General features: G+C 44.6%; 1 protein-coding gene across 2 annotated transcripts in view; it reads right to left on the reverse strand.

The window, feature by feature from the left end:
• DCC (DCC netrin 1 receptor) overlaps positions 1-17,440 on the reverse strand; it is a 592,501-nt gene that overhangs the window by 55,009 nt on the left and 520,052 nt on the right. The window contains exons 17-20 of one of the 2 annotated variants that reach the window (XM_074568848.1): positions 15,449-15,594; positions 11,042-11,180; positions 6,514-6,621; positions 3,636-3,830 (exon numbers count right to left, since the gene is read on the reverse strand). In XM_074568848.1, the coding sequence (XP_074424949.1) occupies positions 3,636-3,830; positions 6,514-6,621; positions 11,042-11,180; positions 15,449-15,594 (588 nt within the window). Of the gene's footprint in view, positions 1-3,635; positions 3,831-6,513; positions 6,622-11,041; positions 11,181-15,448; positions 15,688-17,440 lie in introns of both variants that reach the window. The other variant, XM_074568847.1, reaches the window with a different exon arrangement.

The raw sequence follows: 17,440 nt of genomic DNA on the forward strand, positions 1-17,440 counted from the left end.
GCGATGAACCACGCCGCCAAGGCAGCATTAGAGGGCACTGCAGGGCTAGAAATGCCGCCCCCCAGCATCCCTGCCAAAAGCTGGGGGGGTCAAGGGGGGCAACCGGCATCATCTGCGGTTTCAGGGCTCTTGTAGAAATGATACAGTGGCAATTTTTGTTCTGGCGGCCGGTGGAAAGGCCACGGAGAGTTCTCCTTGCTGATCTTAGGGAATATCCGAGAGTCAGCCCATCACCTCCCTCTCTCTCCCCCTTTCCACTCTTCCTTTTAAACCCACATCCGATCCCGCACTTCATTCGTGCGCGACGTTAACGTCTACAGGCGCATCAACAGGCAACTTTTGTCAGGTTCTATCTATTGATATAACGTTTCGCGCGATTCCGATAAGCGGAACACTGCTCTTAAACGCGCTGTAACTGAAGGCGCTCGGCACACAAGGAAGGTCTGGTTTGTCAACGCTGGCTGAGAGCCGGAACAGGTAGGGCTGAGGAGAAAGCGTATTTAGCAAGTGCAGCTCTGAGATTTGCTTGTTTCCATAATAGATGAGAAAAAAAAAATAATAAAAAAAACCACCGACACGTTATTTGGAAGACTGAGGAAATCCTCCTGCCTGCCTTGTCTGTCGCCGGTCCGTTCATTCGCTCTTTAGCTGTCCCGTTTCAATGGGCAGTTGCAAGCAAATTTCAGGCTATTTATTTACTTCTGCCACTTAACGGATCTCTGGGAAGGTATATGCCGTAAAAATAATGCAACAGCGAGAGTTAGAATTTAGATTCGGCGGGGGGGAAATTCATGACCATACACTGCGAAAGGCTGGAAAACACGAATACTGTTTGGGCACCCTCTGCTTCTCTTCCATAGACACATAGACGTATATTTTTATATATATGTGTACACATAGTATTTACTGAAGTCATCCAGACTCAGTAAGGAATAAGAAAAATCCTAGTCACGACCTCAAATTTTGGCCTAAATCCTAGAACAAAAAAGAAAAGGCGGCACGTCCAGCCACACTTTATCCTTCTGTTCCAGGTCCCTAAGCGCGTATCAGATTCTTCGCGCTGTAAGTGATAAATTTAACCAGCCGGAGCGTAAGAAAAAAAAAAAAGCAGATCCTCAACTGATGTAAAGTGTCGCAGAGTGATTGAGGTTCACAGCGTAACGACCATTTACATAAGGTAAGGATTTGCCTATTTGCCTGTATATTATCATCAGTGGAGCCGAGGTGGAAGAATATAAACTCGTTGCTCGGCGGGGGCGTTATTTACTACTAAACATATCTCTTTTTCACAGATCACTACATTTTCATCAGTAAAGGAAAGTCACTCCGAATACTCACGGCACAATTGCAATGCGAGCAATGGCTCGGTTTCCTCGGAGGAGCTTTATGTGCTCTAATCCACGGAACGAGACCGGGGGGTGACTCAGTGGATCTTTGACGCTTTTAGTTCCTCGTGGTGTAAAACCCCCTCTGATCAGGACACGGATTTTTTGCCATCAGAGCCCACGTTACCATCTGGCACGTGCCCATCTTCTGTTCAGAATCATTAAGGGCGGGAAACCAACATTTTTGCATCATTCAGAACGCGCTCGAGACTTCAGAAAGTCTCTTCACCTCAAGCGCAGGGAGAGATTTGTCAAAAAACCAGCTGAATAGTATTGAACATGACATATTTAGGGTGGATATCGTTAAGTATTCATGGCAGGGTATTAGACATAGTCCTTGTAGGCTATTACAAGATGTAACAAATGTATAAATTCATCTTTTTGGTATCTGTTGATGCTGTCTGATCTCGAATTCATTTCCCAAATGAGTTTTATGGTACTTTGTGTAAACATTACAGAGTAGGTGCTATCAAGCGCATTAATCTTTTGGTTTAGTTAGCTATCTGGCTCTCTCGATCTTTTCATATCTCATTAGTCTGCGGTTATTATATTTTGATGCCTTGACTCATTTTAAACCCGGTCTAATAGACTTCTGCTGCCTGGCACAAATTGTGAGCGTGAAATTAAGCTGGCACCACCCGCTTGATAGAGACGGAGCGCCCGCAAAGCGCTATCTCTTCCCATTTCACGGCAGGGGCGAATGAATAATCGGGATCTTACCAATAATTCACTCAAAGCGAAACATGACTTGGGACAAGTTAAGTCCTGCAAACCTGGGCAGGCGGCGATAAGCTCAGGACAAACTGATATAATTTTTCTTTTTTTTTTTTTTTTTTTTTGTTTTTTCAATTCCCCCCGACTCTCGCTAATTCGTGAAAATCGTTGCATGAGGCTTTTCGCTCCCCCGCTTGAGCGCGTTTTGGAGACACTGACACCAGTGGAGCCAAGAGGGCTGCCGAGGACACTGCCTCGCTCATCGACAGCCTGCCTTAAGGGCTGAAAACGGAGTTTCCCCAGCAGAAAAAAATCCGCTATTCACATGCGGGTTTGCTGCAGGACCAACAATGCAAGCTCTCGCCAACCAACCAACCAAGTCCCCCCCAAAAGGGAACGACGCGTTGCCCTTTGCCGCCGTCGTTTTGCTTGGCTTTTGTACAGCTGGCGGGAAATGAAGTCACTTAGAACTGATCAAAAAGTGGGCTGAGTGCGAACGCTAATTCCAAGCCTCTCAGGCCCAGGCTTGAGTCTGAATTTCCCTAATTTCCCGCCAGTCGAGACTTCTCAGGCCCATCCAGTTTCAATTACCTTCTGCCAAGATGTTATTTTTCCATCCAAATCCCTGGATTTTCTCTAGAGAAGACACGGCGATAACGTGCTCTCTCGTACGCCACGCTTCTTTCCCGGTATCGGTTGGCTGTTTGTGTCATTGGAGTTTTTCCTTAATTGCCTATCTTTTAAAAAGTAATTTCCTACCTTCGTGCAAATGAATGAGCGACAGTTAAAACACAAGGAGCAGAGCTGCGGCAAGCACCTCGCTTCCCACTCACGCTAATATCGCTTACGTCTTCAGAACTCATCATTTCTGGGTAGATCGTGTCAGGCAGCGGGGAAGAGAGAAGGGGAATCTCTCTCTCCATGTTAATTTGAATTCGGGTCTGATACAAGCGCGGGCCTTTGCTCTCATAAACCCAGTGGCGCTGAAATACCAGCCCCCGCCAAAAATTGGGTGCCCTCGTTTTGCCCGCTCCTTCTCCCTGGTCACTAAGGGAGAGGGATCGGGTATTAATTAGTCTGTTAACAACAGATACTGCAAAATATCCGGAATAACTTTCCCCATATAAAGGCAAGCTGCATCTCAGTTTGCTGAGGTTTTTAATCATAATTTTGCACGCCTACTCTGTTGATAGCGGTGAGTCATTACAGGTGCCTACCGTCACCGGAGGATCCAAAATGAAAAGGGACCTCCCTAGAGAAATCCCGTCAAATCCAATTAGCTTTATTACTGACGGTAGAAAGTTAGGTGGTGTCAGCGTGCTTTCCTCCAGTTGATTGAATTTAAAAATACAGTTACCGCCTCATTATGTGGTTTACTTTTGTCAACTACCGTATGTAGCGTTTTGCTTTTATCTCTCAATAATAGTTTCAAGCAGTAAGATCGCTTCTGGCTGACAGGGAATTAATTGCAAAGCTCCCACGGAGGCATTAGAAAATTCTACGTGTCATTAATATCCCGATGACACAGATGCAAACCTTTCAGAGTCCGGAAGAAAATAGGATCGGAGAGGGGCCCCACTCCCTTGGCGTTGCGCGCTTGGATTCTGAAGTAGTAGACGGTGTCCAAGTTGAGGTCCATGATCTGGTGGGTGAGGCGGTCGCCGCTGATGGACTCCATAACCCAGTCATCGATCGGAGCGTTCTTGTCCAAAGTATAGAAGAGGATGTAAGCTGAACAAACACAGTCTCTCAGTTAGTGCTGCAATCCAATTTTAACGCGCCTCTGCTACGAAAGACAGATAAAATTCCGATTTCTTGAAAATCGGGGTTGGCTTTTTAAAAGCAGGGATGGCAGGTCTCCCATCAAACTAGCTTTGAGGAATGTTATGACAATACGCATTTGTCTATTTATAGAACACAACCACAGTTACAGTATTCGCTCTAAGAAATATAGATTTAACAAATGTAAAAATAGGTAGCGGGCATTAAAATGCTGCTACAAGCACATTTCTCAAATTCAGGTGCACCGTTTAGTCCGACAGCTGCCATAAACCATATGATCTAAGTCCTTAGTGTTTCAGTGCTGAAATAAAACTAAGGGGCATTAATGATACACCGCAATTAGCGGGTGCTTTTGGGAAGCCATGCAATAGTTCTTGGCAACTACAGGGGAAAGTATTTTGGGGAAAAGAATGAAGAATGAAAGATTTTGGTAGCTCAGAGTACTACGATCGCTGCTGACCACCGAATAAAACTTAAAATTTTAGAACTCGGAGAGCAGAAGGATCAGTGTTAGGAAACGATAAAGAGTTTGTAGGAATTATCTTGCCAACGAATGTAATTTTGGGAAGAAGAACAAAGGCTGTAAGCAAGGCTGCGAGGTCCAGCACACCCCGCAACACCAGTCTCTGCCTAACTTTGAAAATACCTTCTTTTTTTTTTTTTTTTTTTTTTCCTGAAAGGCTCCCTGGCAAATTAGTTATATGCAGAAAACCCATTCTAAGCCTGGTCTTAGGTGCCGTGCCGCAGGAATGAGCCCCAGAGGGTCTTCTGGACATCATCCTTCTGCCTGGATCCACAGGTACTGCAAAGTTGGCGTAAAAGTTACTATTGCTACTTCCCTACTCTTTCCTGAACGAAAAATGCTTTTCAAAACTCGTTCCATGGTCACATTGCCCATGGACAAGCGGCATTAGGATGGACGTGGTATGTTTTTCTGCTTTCTTCTTTTTTTTTGGGGGGGGGGGGCTTGTTTTATGTGATGGGATTTCATTTAGAGGCTTGTAGCTTGGAGTTCGTAAAGCAATTGCTCTGACCACGACATCTGGATTAATACAGATATATATATTCATAACTTCATATTTGTTTCTCAAATTAACACAGATACACCCACTCCAGCACTTGTAGGGATGAAGATTTGGTTGCTGGGGGTATTTCTGCTCTCCATGTGGAGCGGTTTCCTCTGCTTGATGCCTCTAAGCAACGTTGGACCACACACGTCCTAAAAAAATCCCTACGAGACTCATTCTTCAACCCAGCGCTACAAGAACCACGTCTGCGCACGGATGTCAAGGGACCCAGTCTGAACGCTGCCGTCAATGGAGAAACTCTATAGAAGTTGCTACCGTGGAGTCATTTGACATCCTGGAAGTCAGAAAAAGCTTTTCTTTTATTTTGTCTTTTCGTCACTGGGGAATCAGGACCCTTATTTCAGCGTGTTGTCCATCAGAACAATCATTTCTTCTCTCTAATGGCTAAATTAGGTTCGTGTAAACAGAGCTATTTCATCAAAACACCCTCCTTTCGGACACCGTCACGGATTGTAAAGTCCCGATGATAACGTAGAGCGAAATTATACACCGTTGTGCAAGTCTAACCTAGGAATCGTTACTGCTGGGCCATGTCCGCATGGAAATATCTCCTTATTCTGCTGGTAATATAAAGTGGGATATTTTCCTGGGTGTCTGATGCCAGTGGAGTTACAACTGTTAAAACCCCACCCGCTGCTCTACACGGCTAAAGGCTCGCGTGGGACGGCACTCTGCAGCGTTCTTCCTCTTGTACTGGTGTTTTCCAACGCTTCAGCAGCGTGTTGCTGGGCTTACTGGCAGTACTGGTGACACAAACACGCTTTTTCGCGCACAAAAGCATATTGTAGAGCTGGGCCGTCCCAACTGTTTGTAGCAACGTGACCGGTAACGGGCATGTTTCTGAAGACGAGAAATGTTTCTCCTAATAATTATACCCCTCAGATGTCTATTGCCAGCCTAAAATCATCATTTAAATGCAAAATCTCAGATAGAACTCTACTGTATTTTTCAAACTAAATTAACATTAAAGGTTTGTAATGGATTTCTTAATTAGGCACTAAGGTTCTATGCAATGTTTTGGAAAATAAAATCTGTCATTGTGAAGCGTCTATTAAGTTCAGTCCCTGTCAGTCAATATTAAGGGTTTTTTTTTCCCCTGATCATCATTGCCTTAAAAGTGTTACTGCGAAGTTAAATATCTACCAATAAATTCTCCCATTATGTGCTGCACTGCGCAACCTATCATTATGTATATTATGTATTGCATTATTGCCAAACAAAGTACTTAGCATTAGTCATTTCTAATTATCATTGAGCAGCACGTACCAGGAAACCTTTGCTTAAGAGTGCTGCGGTTTTAAACTTATATTACTGCTCTTAGCCTTAAAAAAGAAGAGATTTCCGTCCCCTGAGTTCTACATCTTGCAGCATTCCTAACGTTGCCTTGAATCCTAGACCAAGTTGGCTGGTGGAAGTAAGAGAAAAGAAAATACCGTCAGATCAAACAGCGCCCAAGAAAAAAACAAAATCCACCGAGGGAGAGGAAGCGGCAAATGATCTGAATGGTAAATAAATGGAAAATACAGGATAATGTAAATGTTTACCAGTAATTTTTCCATTGGCATCCAACGGCGGCTGCCAGCTGACAATGACGGCCCGGGGCTTCCCTTCCCGTGTAATGACTGTCAAATCCTTGGGAGCAGAGGTTGGAGCTGAAAATAGTGAAAATAATTGCAACCAGCAGTTATTCACCTTCTTTTGAATTCCGAACGTGCCGTAGCAGGCATGAACTACTCGGGAGGCATTTACCGCTGCCTTAGATCCTTTCAAGCACGAGTGTCCTTAGATGCATTTCAAACATGTAACGTATGATTTGTCTCGAAGTGATATTTTAATAGCGGCAATTGTACCAAACACCGTGTGTGGATACATGAGGATTTATCCTCCTACTGTTAATATTGGTCCTTCCAGCTAAACAACCACCGAGGCATCCAAGAACATCTAATATTCTCCAGGAACCCTATACATTTAATAATAGTAATAAAATCGTGGCTTCTCTATTAGGAACATTTGCAGGTACGCACCGCTATAAAAGAAATATAATTGTGTATATTCATTAATTGTATGCTCATCTTGGGAAATTTTAGACACGACAGGAAATTCTTAGCTTTTCTATCTCCTCTGCATTACGGACAGAAGGTTGGACTTCCGAGCCTGCAGTGTCTGCTTTGCACCCTGCTTTACCAACGCTGGCCAGGAGGTCTCGCGCAGCGCCTCAGGTATTTTCGAATCACATCCTAAGGCTGCGGAGGAGAAAGTTAAAAATGGGCAATTATTAAAAAAAAGTTAAGAGCGAGGAGTAATATATGGGCACCGAGCTCATTGTTCGTTTACTTGGTTTTGATACAGGCTGTCAATGACTTAGAGCGTATAGATACCACCACAGCATGGAGAACACAGCGCATGAGCATCCCATCATCTGTGTCCCACCCTTATGGCCACGAAACAACCTTCTTGACTGTTCAAAGAACTGCTCCAAAGTCACTTTAGGAGATAAAGCTTTAAAAATCTGTTGGATCATGCTGAGCTAAACCAGCCCGATCTAAAGTACAGACACAAATCTTCAGGGTGATGAACATTCAGTGATCTCAAACAAGAAGGAAGGGAAGCGCCAGCTGCCGCACTGGTCACAAGGAACACAGAGCAGATGGTCTCAGGGTATCTGCATCGCTTGAACTTTTCAAAAGTGGGATCCAGGAAGCAACCAAGAAATCCGTAGACAGAAAACAAAAGTTTCTTTACCATTGTTACATTTGGGGGTTGGAACAAGACGATCTTTAAAAGTCCCTTCCAACCCAAACCATTCTATGATTACGGAGGAGGTGACTACTTGCCAGCTGATGCTCTCTGTGGCAGACTGGTGGTGGATTATCTCTTTGCTACATGTGCTGGAACATGTTCGGTCTGGCACGTCCAGCGCCAGCACCAATGGGACTCCCAGCATTTCACTTTAGTCTGGTCACACACATTAGCTGCTCCTCGCTGGAAGCATCTTTCTTAGCCTCAGGAGGCCACAATACAAACTGAACGATCATAGAGTCAGAATCATACAATGGTCGAGGTCAGAAGGGACTTTTCATATCATCAAGTCCAACCACCAACCTGACACTGACAAAACCACCACTGACCCACGTCCCTCAGCACCACGTCTGCCCGGCTTCTAAATACCTCCAGGGATGGCGACTCCACCACTGCCCTGGGCAGCCTCTTCCAATGCTTGACAACCCTTTCGGGGAAGACATTTCTCCTAATATCCATCCTAAACCTCCCCTGCGGCAACTTGAGGCCATTCCCTCTCGTCCCATCGCCTGTTCCTTGGGAGCAGAGACCGACCCCCCCTGGCTACCCCCTCCTTTCAGGGAGCTGCAGAGAGCGAGAAGGTCTCCCCTCAGCCCCCTTTTCTCCAGGCTGAACACCCCCAGCTCCCTCAGCCGCTCCTCACCAGACTTGTGCTCCAGACCCCTCACCAGCTCCACTGCCCTTCTCTGGACACGCTCCAGCCCCTCAAGGTCTTTCTTGTGGTGAGGGGCCCAAAACTGGACACAGCCCTTGAGGTGCAGCCTCCGCAGGGGGAAAAGATCTCTGAGAAGACTCTTAATCCTTGGCAATGCCCAGCAGGACATGAGCTCACACGTTACACAGAGGGAAACAAGCATTATTGTCATTATCGATGCTATTATTATTATATTATTATTATTATGATGATGATGATGGTGTCTTGAGAGGGTTGTGTTGCATTTAAAAGCCACCCAGCTTACAGCCAGCCTGGGACACTGGTCCATCAGTTTGAAGTACAAGAAGAAACATCTTGGACTGCCACTGCCTTGCCGTTTCAGGGAACTGCAAGAGATAACCCTTTTCATAAACGAATCAAACTTGATTTTCAAAGTAGAATTTTCCTTCTCCTTCTTTTTGCTAAGTTTATTCCGCAATATTCTCCAACTTCACATAAATGACTGTATTTCTACCAAAATGCACCCGCTTGCCTGTACGCAAACAGCATCTTTACCTTAAACACTATTTCCTGTTCTTTGATATTAACCTTTTTGAGAGATTTTCAGGAACTAACCCTTTCGCTTCCTAGACTTTCTGTCTTTTGTGAGGTTAAACTCATAGAGCTTGTAATTTCTGTAACGCAGGCTTCCCACGCTGGTGATCACCACGTGAGCCCCGCTGAGCGGCTGAAGTCGAGCTCTGCTTTCAGCAGATTGTGAGCGTTAAGATATCATGAGACAAATCAAAGCTTTAGATGTTTCCCTCAGCACTCATTAACACCCCGCGTATCAGGAAGACTTGTGTAGGCAGATCTGGGGACGGAACTTGGCTCTGAGACTCGCTTTTGAATTACGGGCGTAACAACTCTCCCTCGCCTTGGTCGTAATCTCCAGCGAATTCTGTATCGATGCTGATATGTACATTGTTTAATATCATTATGGGAAATTCAACATGCGGAATGGGTACAGAATAGGCAATAAAGATCAGCAGCGCAGGATGCCCTTAATTAACAGAGCTGCTCCATCAAGCTCAGATAATTGCACTGCAATCACATGGGAAAATCTAAGGACACATATATTCCCTCTTATTTTCCCTTTGTTAATTAACTGGCGTGTACTGTGGTTTTCATTAAAAAAAAAAAAAAAACAAACCCAACAAATCAATATTTACCAGCAGACTTCATTTGGTATCTGCTGGTAGACACTGATTTGTAACGGCACCTGGAGCGTTTTCAAGGCCAGCAGTCACCCTCAGGAAAACATAGCAGGTACTACCCTACACCGGTGGCCAAATGTACATTGCTGCCTACAAGAGACGAAGAAGAAAAATATTTTTAAGCCAAACCATAGACATTCTTATCCACGGACTATAAGCAAGATATCTAGGCAACCATAAAGGCTGTGGAAAATCTAGTAGCTCTGCGGTACCCAGCCTCATACAGTTCAGTGGAGTTGTTTAAAAGCAAATCTACTTGGGATTTTCAGAAAGGGGGGGGGGGGCTATTATTCTAAAAGAAACACAAATTTAACGGAAGACCCTACCCTTGTTTAAAGACAGCCAAGGGATCAGGGTATGCGCTTGCATTAATGCCTACGGGATAACTGGAGGTAAAGCCCAGGCACGCGATTTCCCTACTGCGGTTAATTGAAGGCACACAAAAGAGAAAAAAACAATGAAGCTCTGGAGAGGATGTTGTTTTCTGCAGAGATCGCTACGTCTCCATCCCTTTTCAAATACTTCTATCCCACTGAACTCGGGTTCCATATCATCTGTATCCACCGTCTGTTATCAAAACTGCATTTAGTCCATCCCCTGGAGAAGCTGAAGTATCTTTCAGGTCATAGCATCTGCTTGGAAAATAGCGCTCAAGGGCTTGAGAAGAGCAGCTAAATTAAGTCTTCAAAGTGTACCTGTTTATTATAAGCATGTTGTTAATCTTAACAACGGCTGTTTGCTGGAAATGAAATACAGCTGTCTCTAATTTTGCACACGCGGCTTCCATCGCTGTATCTCTGACTGTAGGTCTTGGCTGGACAGATGCGTTGGTCACCAACACAGTGCACGGCAAAGAGCTTAAAATATGTCCACATAGTATTAGGAGCAGAACTATGGGTCAAGACCTCGAGTCAAGATGGATTTGTGATAGATAGAAGCAGTCATGGAGGCTTCTTTACTAAGCAGGTAAGATGGGAACTCATGAACTTGAGACAAAACCACGCAAAACTTCATCAGTCAAAATTTTAAAGTAGCAAAATCATTATCGAATAATAACAGAATAATTGTTCTCACCTGATCTTGGGTTTCTTTGAAAAGTGAAAACCATTTTAAGGCATTAGCATTAAAAGTCACAGATATTCATTACATTACGGTGCAAAATATTACACACACACACTACCATCTCCTCCCTTCTTGCAGCGACACCAGAGCTCAGTAGAACGACCGCTCTGCTTTGCTACCCATGAAAAAAAGCCAAGAAATACAGCTCATTTTGCACGTACGCAGTCGGATGAACTCGAACAAGGCTTTTGATGACAAATAAAAACCCAAAGAAAGCCTTTCCAGCAGCTCTTGCCGTACCTGCTTCATAGGTGGTGGCGTGCGCGGTCATGCTCCAGGTGCTGGACCGCCGACCTTTGGTGACCATGACGGAGAACTCGTACATGGTGTTGGGCTTCAGACCGGTCACTGTGTGACTCAGGGCGGTCGTATCTGCTGACTGCAAAGAGACAGAGCGAAGAAAGCCTTTAAAGCCACTCTTTTTACTGGCAGCCAAGCAAAACACAGTTAACAATGGATTCCTTTTTCAAGCCAAAAAGCTCTATTGCTACCGCGTACCTTAGTGGGAGTATTTTTAGTACCATAAATATGATACTGAACTTGCTGCCTGTAATTTAGGCAGTTAAATCAATTATTGTGATGCTTTCTCTTTCTCTTTTCCCAGACAAAGCAATTTGCCATGCTTTTTTTTTTCAGATGTAAATTGGAAGCTAGGCTCTATGTCCTTCATCTATGCCCATATGAGGATGAAAAATAAGAACATTTCCATAACTTAGACACTCATTTCCAGCTTCTTCGATGGGTTCCTTCTAAAAAAGAATGTTTTTAATATCCACTGATTTTTAGTGGAGGCTCAGAAAGCATTTTTACCTCTAGAATGGTTCTAAGGCTTCCCAGTTCCTGGGGTTAACGTATTTATGGTAGAGATCAAAACAACACATATTTATGGAAGAGATCGAAACATGACCTCTGCATAAAAATGCATTTTTGTATTCATAAAACACACTTCTGCTTGGTTAAATATAACGTGTTTATATATATTAGATTATATTTGAAACCTATTATTGATTTGCCTCACTGTGATAAGTTATGACCAACTAAACATACTGATGTCGATGTGAATATTAAACCGTTCGTTTATTTTGGGCTGATTTAGCTTTTTACCTCTGCCTGCAGTAAGGAACAATTCCAGCCAAACTGCACTAGCATCAAAGGAGACAAGTGAGAAGAAAATTGTCGGACAAATTGGTGCCAACTGAATAAAATCAATTCCCACGCTTTTCGAGCCACAGCGTGCAATCCTCCAGCATCAACGCCTTACAGTGAGTTAAAGGTGCTGTGTATTTTTGCACGTTTATAGACCCATAAATCTAAAATTGACTGAGTAAGGACAAGGCGATATGACTTCCCACCAGAAGACTACCTCCACGTTCACATCTGGGAAGCGGCCCACAAGGAGGCCTCTCGCTGGCACGCGTCGGTAATGCCATTCTGACGCCAATCATCAGACGATTCAAAAAGAAATCCACCTTTACTAAAAACGGGACGTCAGATTTGCAGCACAGCACAGAACGAAGCACTAATATTCAAGGGGGAGCGGGAGAAATGTATTTTGCAGAGACATTAATGCACGGGCTCTATATGCCTACACGCTGAACTGCTTTATGACGAGCGCTCTGGCAGATGTTTTGCATGCTACTTGATAGGAAGACTTAATACAATACCGAATTTTATCATCTTCATGCTCAATTCAAACTCCTAGTTCTTGGAAATATAGCAGTTTTTGCGATTTATCTGTAGTAGGGCTTTATTCCAGCAGAGAATCTCCCTCTATAAAAAGGGAGAAGCAGAACCAGCCCTTATAAACTACGTGTTCACGAACTACACGGCCAAACTACTCGCTTGCCAAAGACGGCAAAATCTACCTCCTTGACTTTACACAAGTTATTCTTTGGCTAAAGGCTGGATTTCAATTTAGGGAATAATAATTTTCTCCCCCAGAAAAGATGTTGGAAGAAATGAAATGATTTATGGCATAAAATACTCCTCAGCATGACTGAGGGCAACTAAATCTGATAACTCGTACTACGGAAGTGCTCAGATATTACACCTGATCAGGAAAAACACAGCTGGAAAAACCAACAGGCTTTGAACCTACTCCTGGACAAACCAGTCTTTAGCGGAACATAAAGACAGGGGGTTCTTTTGTGTGAAAAGAAAGTTATTTGTCTCCAGCTGAGGGTTTTTCTTCGACTGTTTCGCTCCATACTAAACATTAGCATTTCAACAGTCGCAAACATCCTTGAAGTTAATTCCACGTTGAGATGAAGGGGTGTAACCGGAGCAAGTACCTTTAGCGATGCCACGCCATGCCCGTTCGGGACGGCCTGTACAAAGTGAAGTTGGCAGGGCGAAGTTAAATTTATACGCTTCCCACTTCAACGGGAAAGGCTCAAGCCTCCATTATATTAGATTTGATACACATTTTTGAAGCAACGGGAGGCTTCAATGGGAAAACCTCAAAAGACTTGGAAATTCAATGCCAACGCACAGGGCAAGCGCTTTGGGAACCTATTTGTGAGCCTTCCCCCACTGTTTTCAAAGAATAACATACTGGGTTTGATCTTGTTTCCTTAAAAAGTGTGGTTATTTCAAGAAAGCAGACCCTCTTGAAAGTTCTTCTATTGTTTCCGCTTCTGGGTGATTGAACTGGAATAAATGAACCCGACCGGCTCTTTATGTGCCACCCCCCAAGACTGGCCAAACTAGTGATGGTGGTGAAAAAAAAGGTAATTTCACTCTTGCTCCTCTCCTCCTCAGTCTCCTGCTCCTTGATGGCTCCTGGAGCCCTTCGTGGTGGCTCTGCGAGAGATGTCCATCCGCTCATGTTAGCAGAAGGCCAACGAGCCCGACACCTCCAAGCAGGATGTTCTTCTCCAGAACAGCACATTAATAGGGCTATTTTTGATCATTTTTGTTGGTCACCCACCATCTTCCTCTGCGTTCCGCTCAGGACATGCATTAGGAAACTAGAGAAAACGGTATGATTGACTGTGAGCGGCAAAACACAAAGTTGCCTTTTCTGGAGCCTTGATTTCATCCCCAGAGCTGAAACTGGGACTCGCTGCGCTTCCCTGTGCTACAGTCCTCGTTTTGTTGGGCAGGGAAATCCATCTCGAAACAGGATTCGCATCAAGGTAGGGCATGCAAAATATTACAATGCGTCGTTTTGGCACCTCTTAATTACCTAAGAGCTTGTCACAGCTGCATAGCCTACCAGTATCTTAAGGGGGCCCACAAGAAAGCTGGGGAGGGACTTTTCAGGATGTCGGGTAATGGTAGGACTAGAGGGAACGGATTAAAGCTAGAGATGGGTCGATTCAGACGGGACGTGAGGAAGAAGTTCTTCCCCATGAGGGTGGTGAGACACTGGAACAGGTTGCCCAGAGAGGTGGTGGAAGCCCCATCCCTGGAAGTTTTTAAGGCCAGGCTGGATGGGGCTCTGGGCAACCTGATCTAGTGGGAGGTGTCCCTGCCCAGGGCAGGGGGGTTGGAACTAGATGGTCTTTAAGGTCCCTTCCAACCCTGACAATTCTATGATCTATGATTCTATGAAATCGATAGCTCACGGCAGCACACGGACTCAGCCGCGTGCCAGCAAGCCAAATTCTGATGGAGACGCGTAAGGGGAAGAGCTGAAAAGTCACGCTCGGAAAAGGGATTGAAGGCTTCTCCGCCATCATTCCTTCCAAAAACTATCTGGGAAAGATCTTGAGATTAGAGTCTGTAGGACAGGTGTACCCCAGACCTGGGAGAAGTTGAGAACCAGCCTCTGGGGTTTAGAAAGGCCAACCTATATTCTGACACATCACTCAGGCTCTAATCGGAGGACCCTCAGTGGGATAAAGCACGGCCTGTTCCTCAGCCCTTGTTAAAATGACTCGTACGAGGCTGCTTTTGTTACGACAGAGAACAGTAAAAACCAAAACATAGTATAAAAATCCTTCCATCGCAAACAACTCCCTATGGATCAATACGATCCTTTAGGCAAGCGATAACAACTATTATGGTAGGGCACGGGAGGAAGGACATGCTCATCACGGGGAAGGCGGAGATGTTATACGAGATGCAATATACAAAGCTGACGATAGCGGGGAAAAGCAGCTTCTTGTTCAAAAACAAGCAAACAAAAAAAGCCTAAAGGCTGGGCTTGTTCCTTCCCATTCCCTGTCCCACCGTATCTCTGCGGCACCGCACGGGTCTTGGTACTGCTTTCATTGGGACATGAAAAGAAATGCTCATAGAGAACGTAGCACGGCGCTGTCATCTCCGTTCAAATTGAGTTTTCTCATAAACTAACCTTCATTTTTTGCTGTTTGGGAATACGTAATACGGGTGGGTGGAATTGCCATACTTTGTTGGGTGCAACTGGTATTTCTTCCCATTCGTGCTACGCTGTTGTGCTACCAAATCTGTGACTAATTTATATCTGATTGCTAAAGACTAAAGATCACCTGGAATTAAAATACAGCACTTTCATCCAACTGAACGCATGGATTTCTAGGAAGCAGCAGTTAGGCAGGTCTCCCTTTGGCTGGAACGGGACTTTTGGTGGAGGGTTGTTCATAAAAGCCAATTCAGAGCCTTTCTAAATCAAATACGAACAGATGAAATCGCTCATAAATTCGTAACGTGTTAAAATTTCACCTTGTACTTAGCGCTTGTCGAATAGCTCGTTCTCCATCGGACCGTGTAGAAGCGAACCTCCGTAGTCTTTTGGTTCTTTGGGACAGAGTTGTCTGCCCAGATGACCCTCACTGCGTCATGCGTAAGTGTAACAGCCTGGACACCTACTGGTGGGAGCATGGGGGTGGAGATATCTGGGACTGAGGTAGGGAAATCATCAAGCAAAGGATAAAAATCAACTTCTAATGGATCAATGGGGTCTGGGTCCATACATCACCAAATGAGCATTCCAAAATAAATGAATACGGTAAGTTAAACAGAAAAACAACAAAAGAAAACAAACCAAAAAAAAACCAAACAGCCACCAAGGGGCACACATCACAATGGGTTAAATGCATGGCATTAATGAGGAGGAGGAACATGAGGGGAACAGAAAGAAAGGCATTAATGCAAAATGAGAACGCACCAGCAACATTTTCAGTTACATCACTACAACAAAACTAACCAGCGCAAAGTGCTATTTTGCACGACTTGTTTAAACACTTCCAGGTACGCCGCGTTTTCCTCACACAAGATGAAGTCAGCGCACGGCCTCTCCTTAAAATGATTTACATTTTCTTCAAAACACAGAATCACTTAACTGATACACTCTTGGAAACACCTACAAAGTGGAGAGTGCGTCATCTTCCAACCTGATTTACAGACACGACATGGTCTCAGACGTGCAGGAGGTACCTATGCTTTTCTCTCTCTCGGCAGCCCCTTTTGTTGTTTTGGGCTCTTGAAAGGAACATATTCTGCATCTGCTTAAATGTTTGTTAAGCAAAACAGAAGATAACAATTTCACTGCTTAAGCGAAGATCTTGCAATTGTCGGTGTAATACCATCAGCGTGATAAATGGGCACGTCCAGGCGTGGAGACGTGGATTTATCTTCAAGTGGGCTTCCTTCTCGAGGAACAAGCACAGTTCCTCTCCCATAGAATCACGGAATCACCTAAGCTGGAAGGGACCTTTCAGATCATCGAGTCCAACCACCAACCCAACACTGACAAAACCCATCACTAAACCGTATCTCTAAGCGCTACGTCTACCCGTCTTTTAAGTATCTCCAGGGATGGCGACTCCAGCACTTCCCCAGGCAGCCTGTTCGATGTGTGACAACCCTTTCAGTGTCAAAATTTTCCCTAATATCTAATTTAAACCTCCCCTGGCGCAACTGGAGGCCGTTTCCTCTTGTCCCACGTGTCTGTGACCAGGGGGGTCTTTGGGAAGAAGATGCTGAGCACCATGGGCTGTGCAATGTCACGAGCAAATTCTGGACAGCTTAATTACTGAGATATCTGCTGTCTCTTCCCTTTGGGGCTGCACGGTGACAGCATCCACGCGGGAACCAGAGACCGTTTCTACTCGGTTTAAATACCCCGGTCCTTGTTGAAGCACCCGGTCAGCTTCTGGCCTGTCTTACAGAACTATACTTACAGAACTATACTTACAGACTCGTTATTTATCAGTTGTGATTTTTCTGAACACAATTTCAAAACGCCGTGTGTGAAGTGCAGCAAAAGCACGCCAAAAGGTTGCTTGGGTTTTTTTTTTTCCCTTAAAATAATGTGCTAATTAATTAATCAAAGCATAGATGACTCTAATACTTCCTCACTGAGAGTTGCCACAGTTTGTCTGCTCCATGTCCAATTCCAGCTCTTGACACCCTTTGATCACCCCCTGGTTTTATGGTTTTGTAATTCATTATTCAGAACTTTGGGAGGCCACAGCCTTCAGAAGCGAAAACAGAGGAGAGGAGGACGTTTGAAATGTATGATCAGCCATTAGGTTCCACCTGCTCCTTCTGTTGTCTTCGTTCATCAAAAGCTGCTTCGTAAGGAGTTTGAATACGAGCGTTGAAGGAAATGAAGCAACCTGGTTGCTGTTGCAGTGATCCAAAACCCCAACACACGACCCACACGCAGAGGGACGGGCAGGTGAATCTCTTTTTTGCCCCATCCTGGTGAAT

This window comes from Larus michahellis, chromosome Z (assembly GCF_964199755.1).
Source record: "Larus michahellis chromosome Z, bLarMic1.1, whole genome shotgun sequence".
Taxonomy (NCBI): Eukaryota; Metazoa; Chordata; class Aves; order Charadriiformes; family Laridae; genus Larus; species Larus michahellis.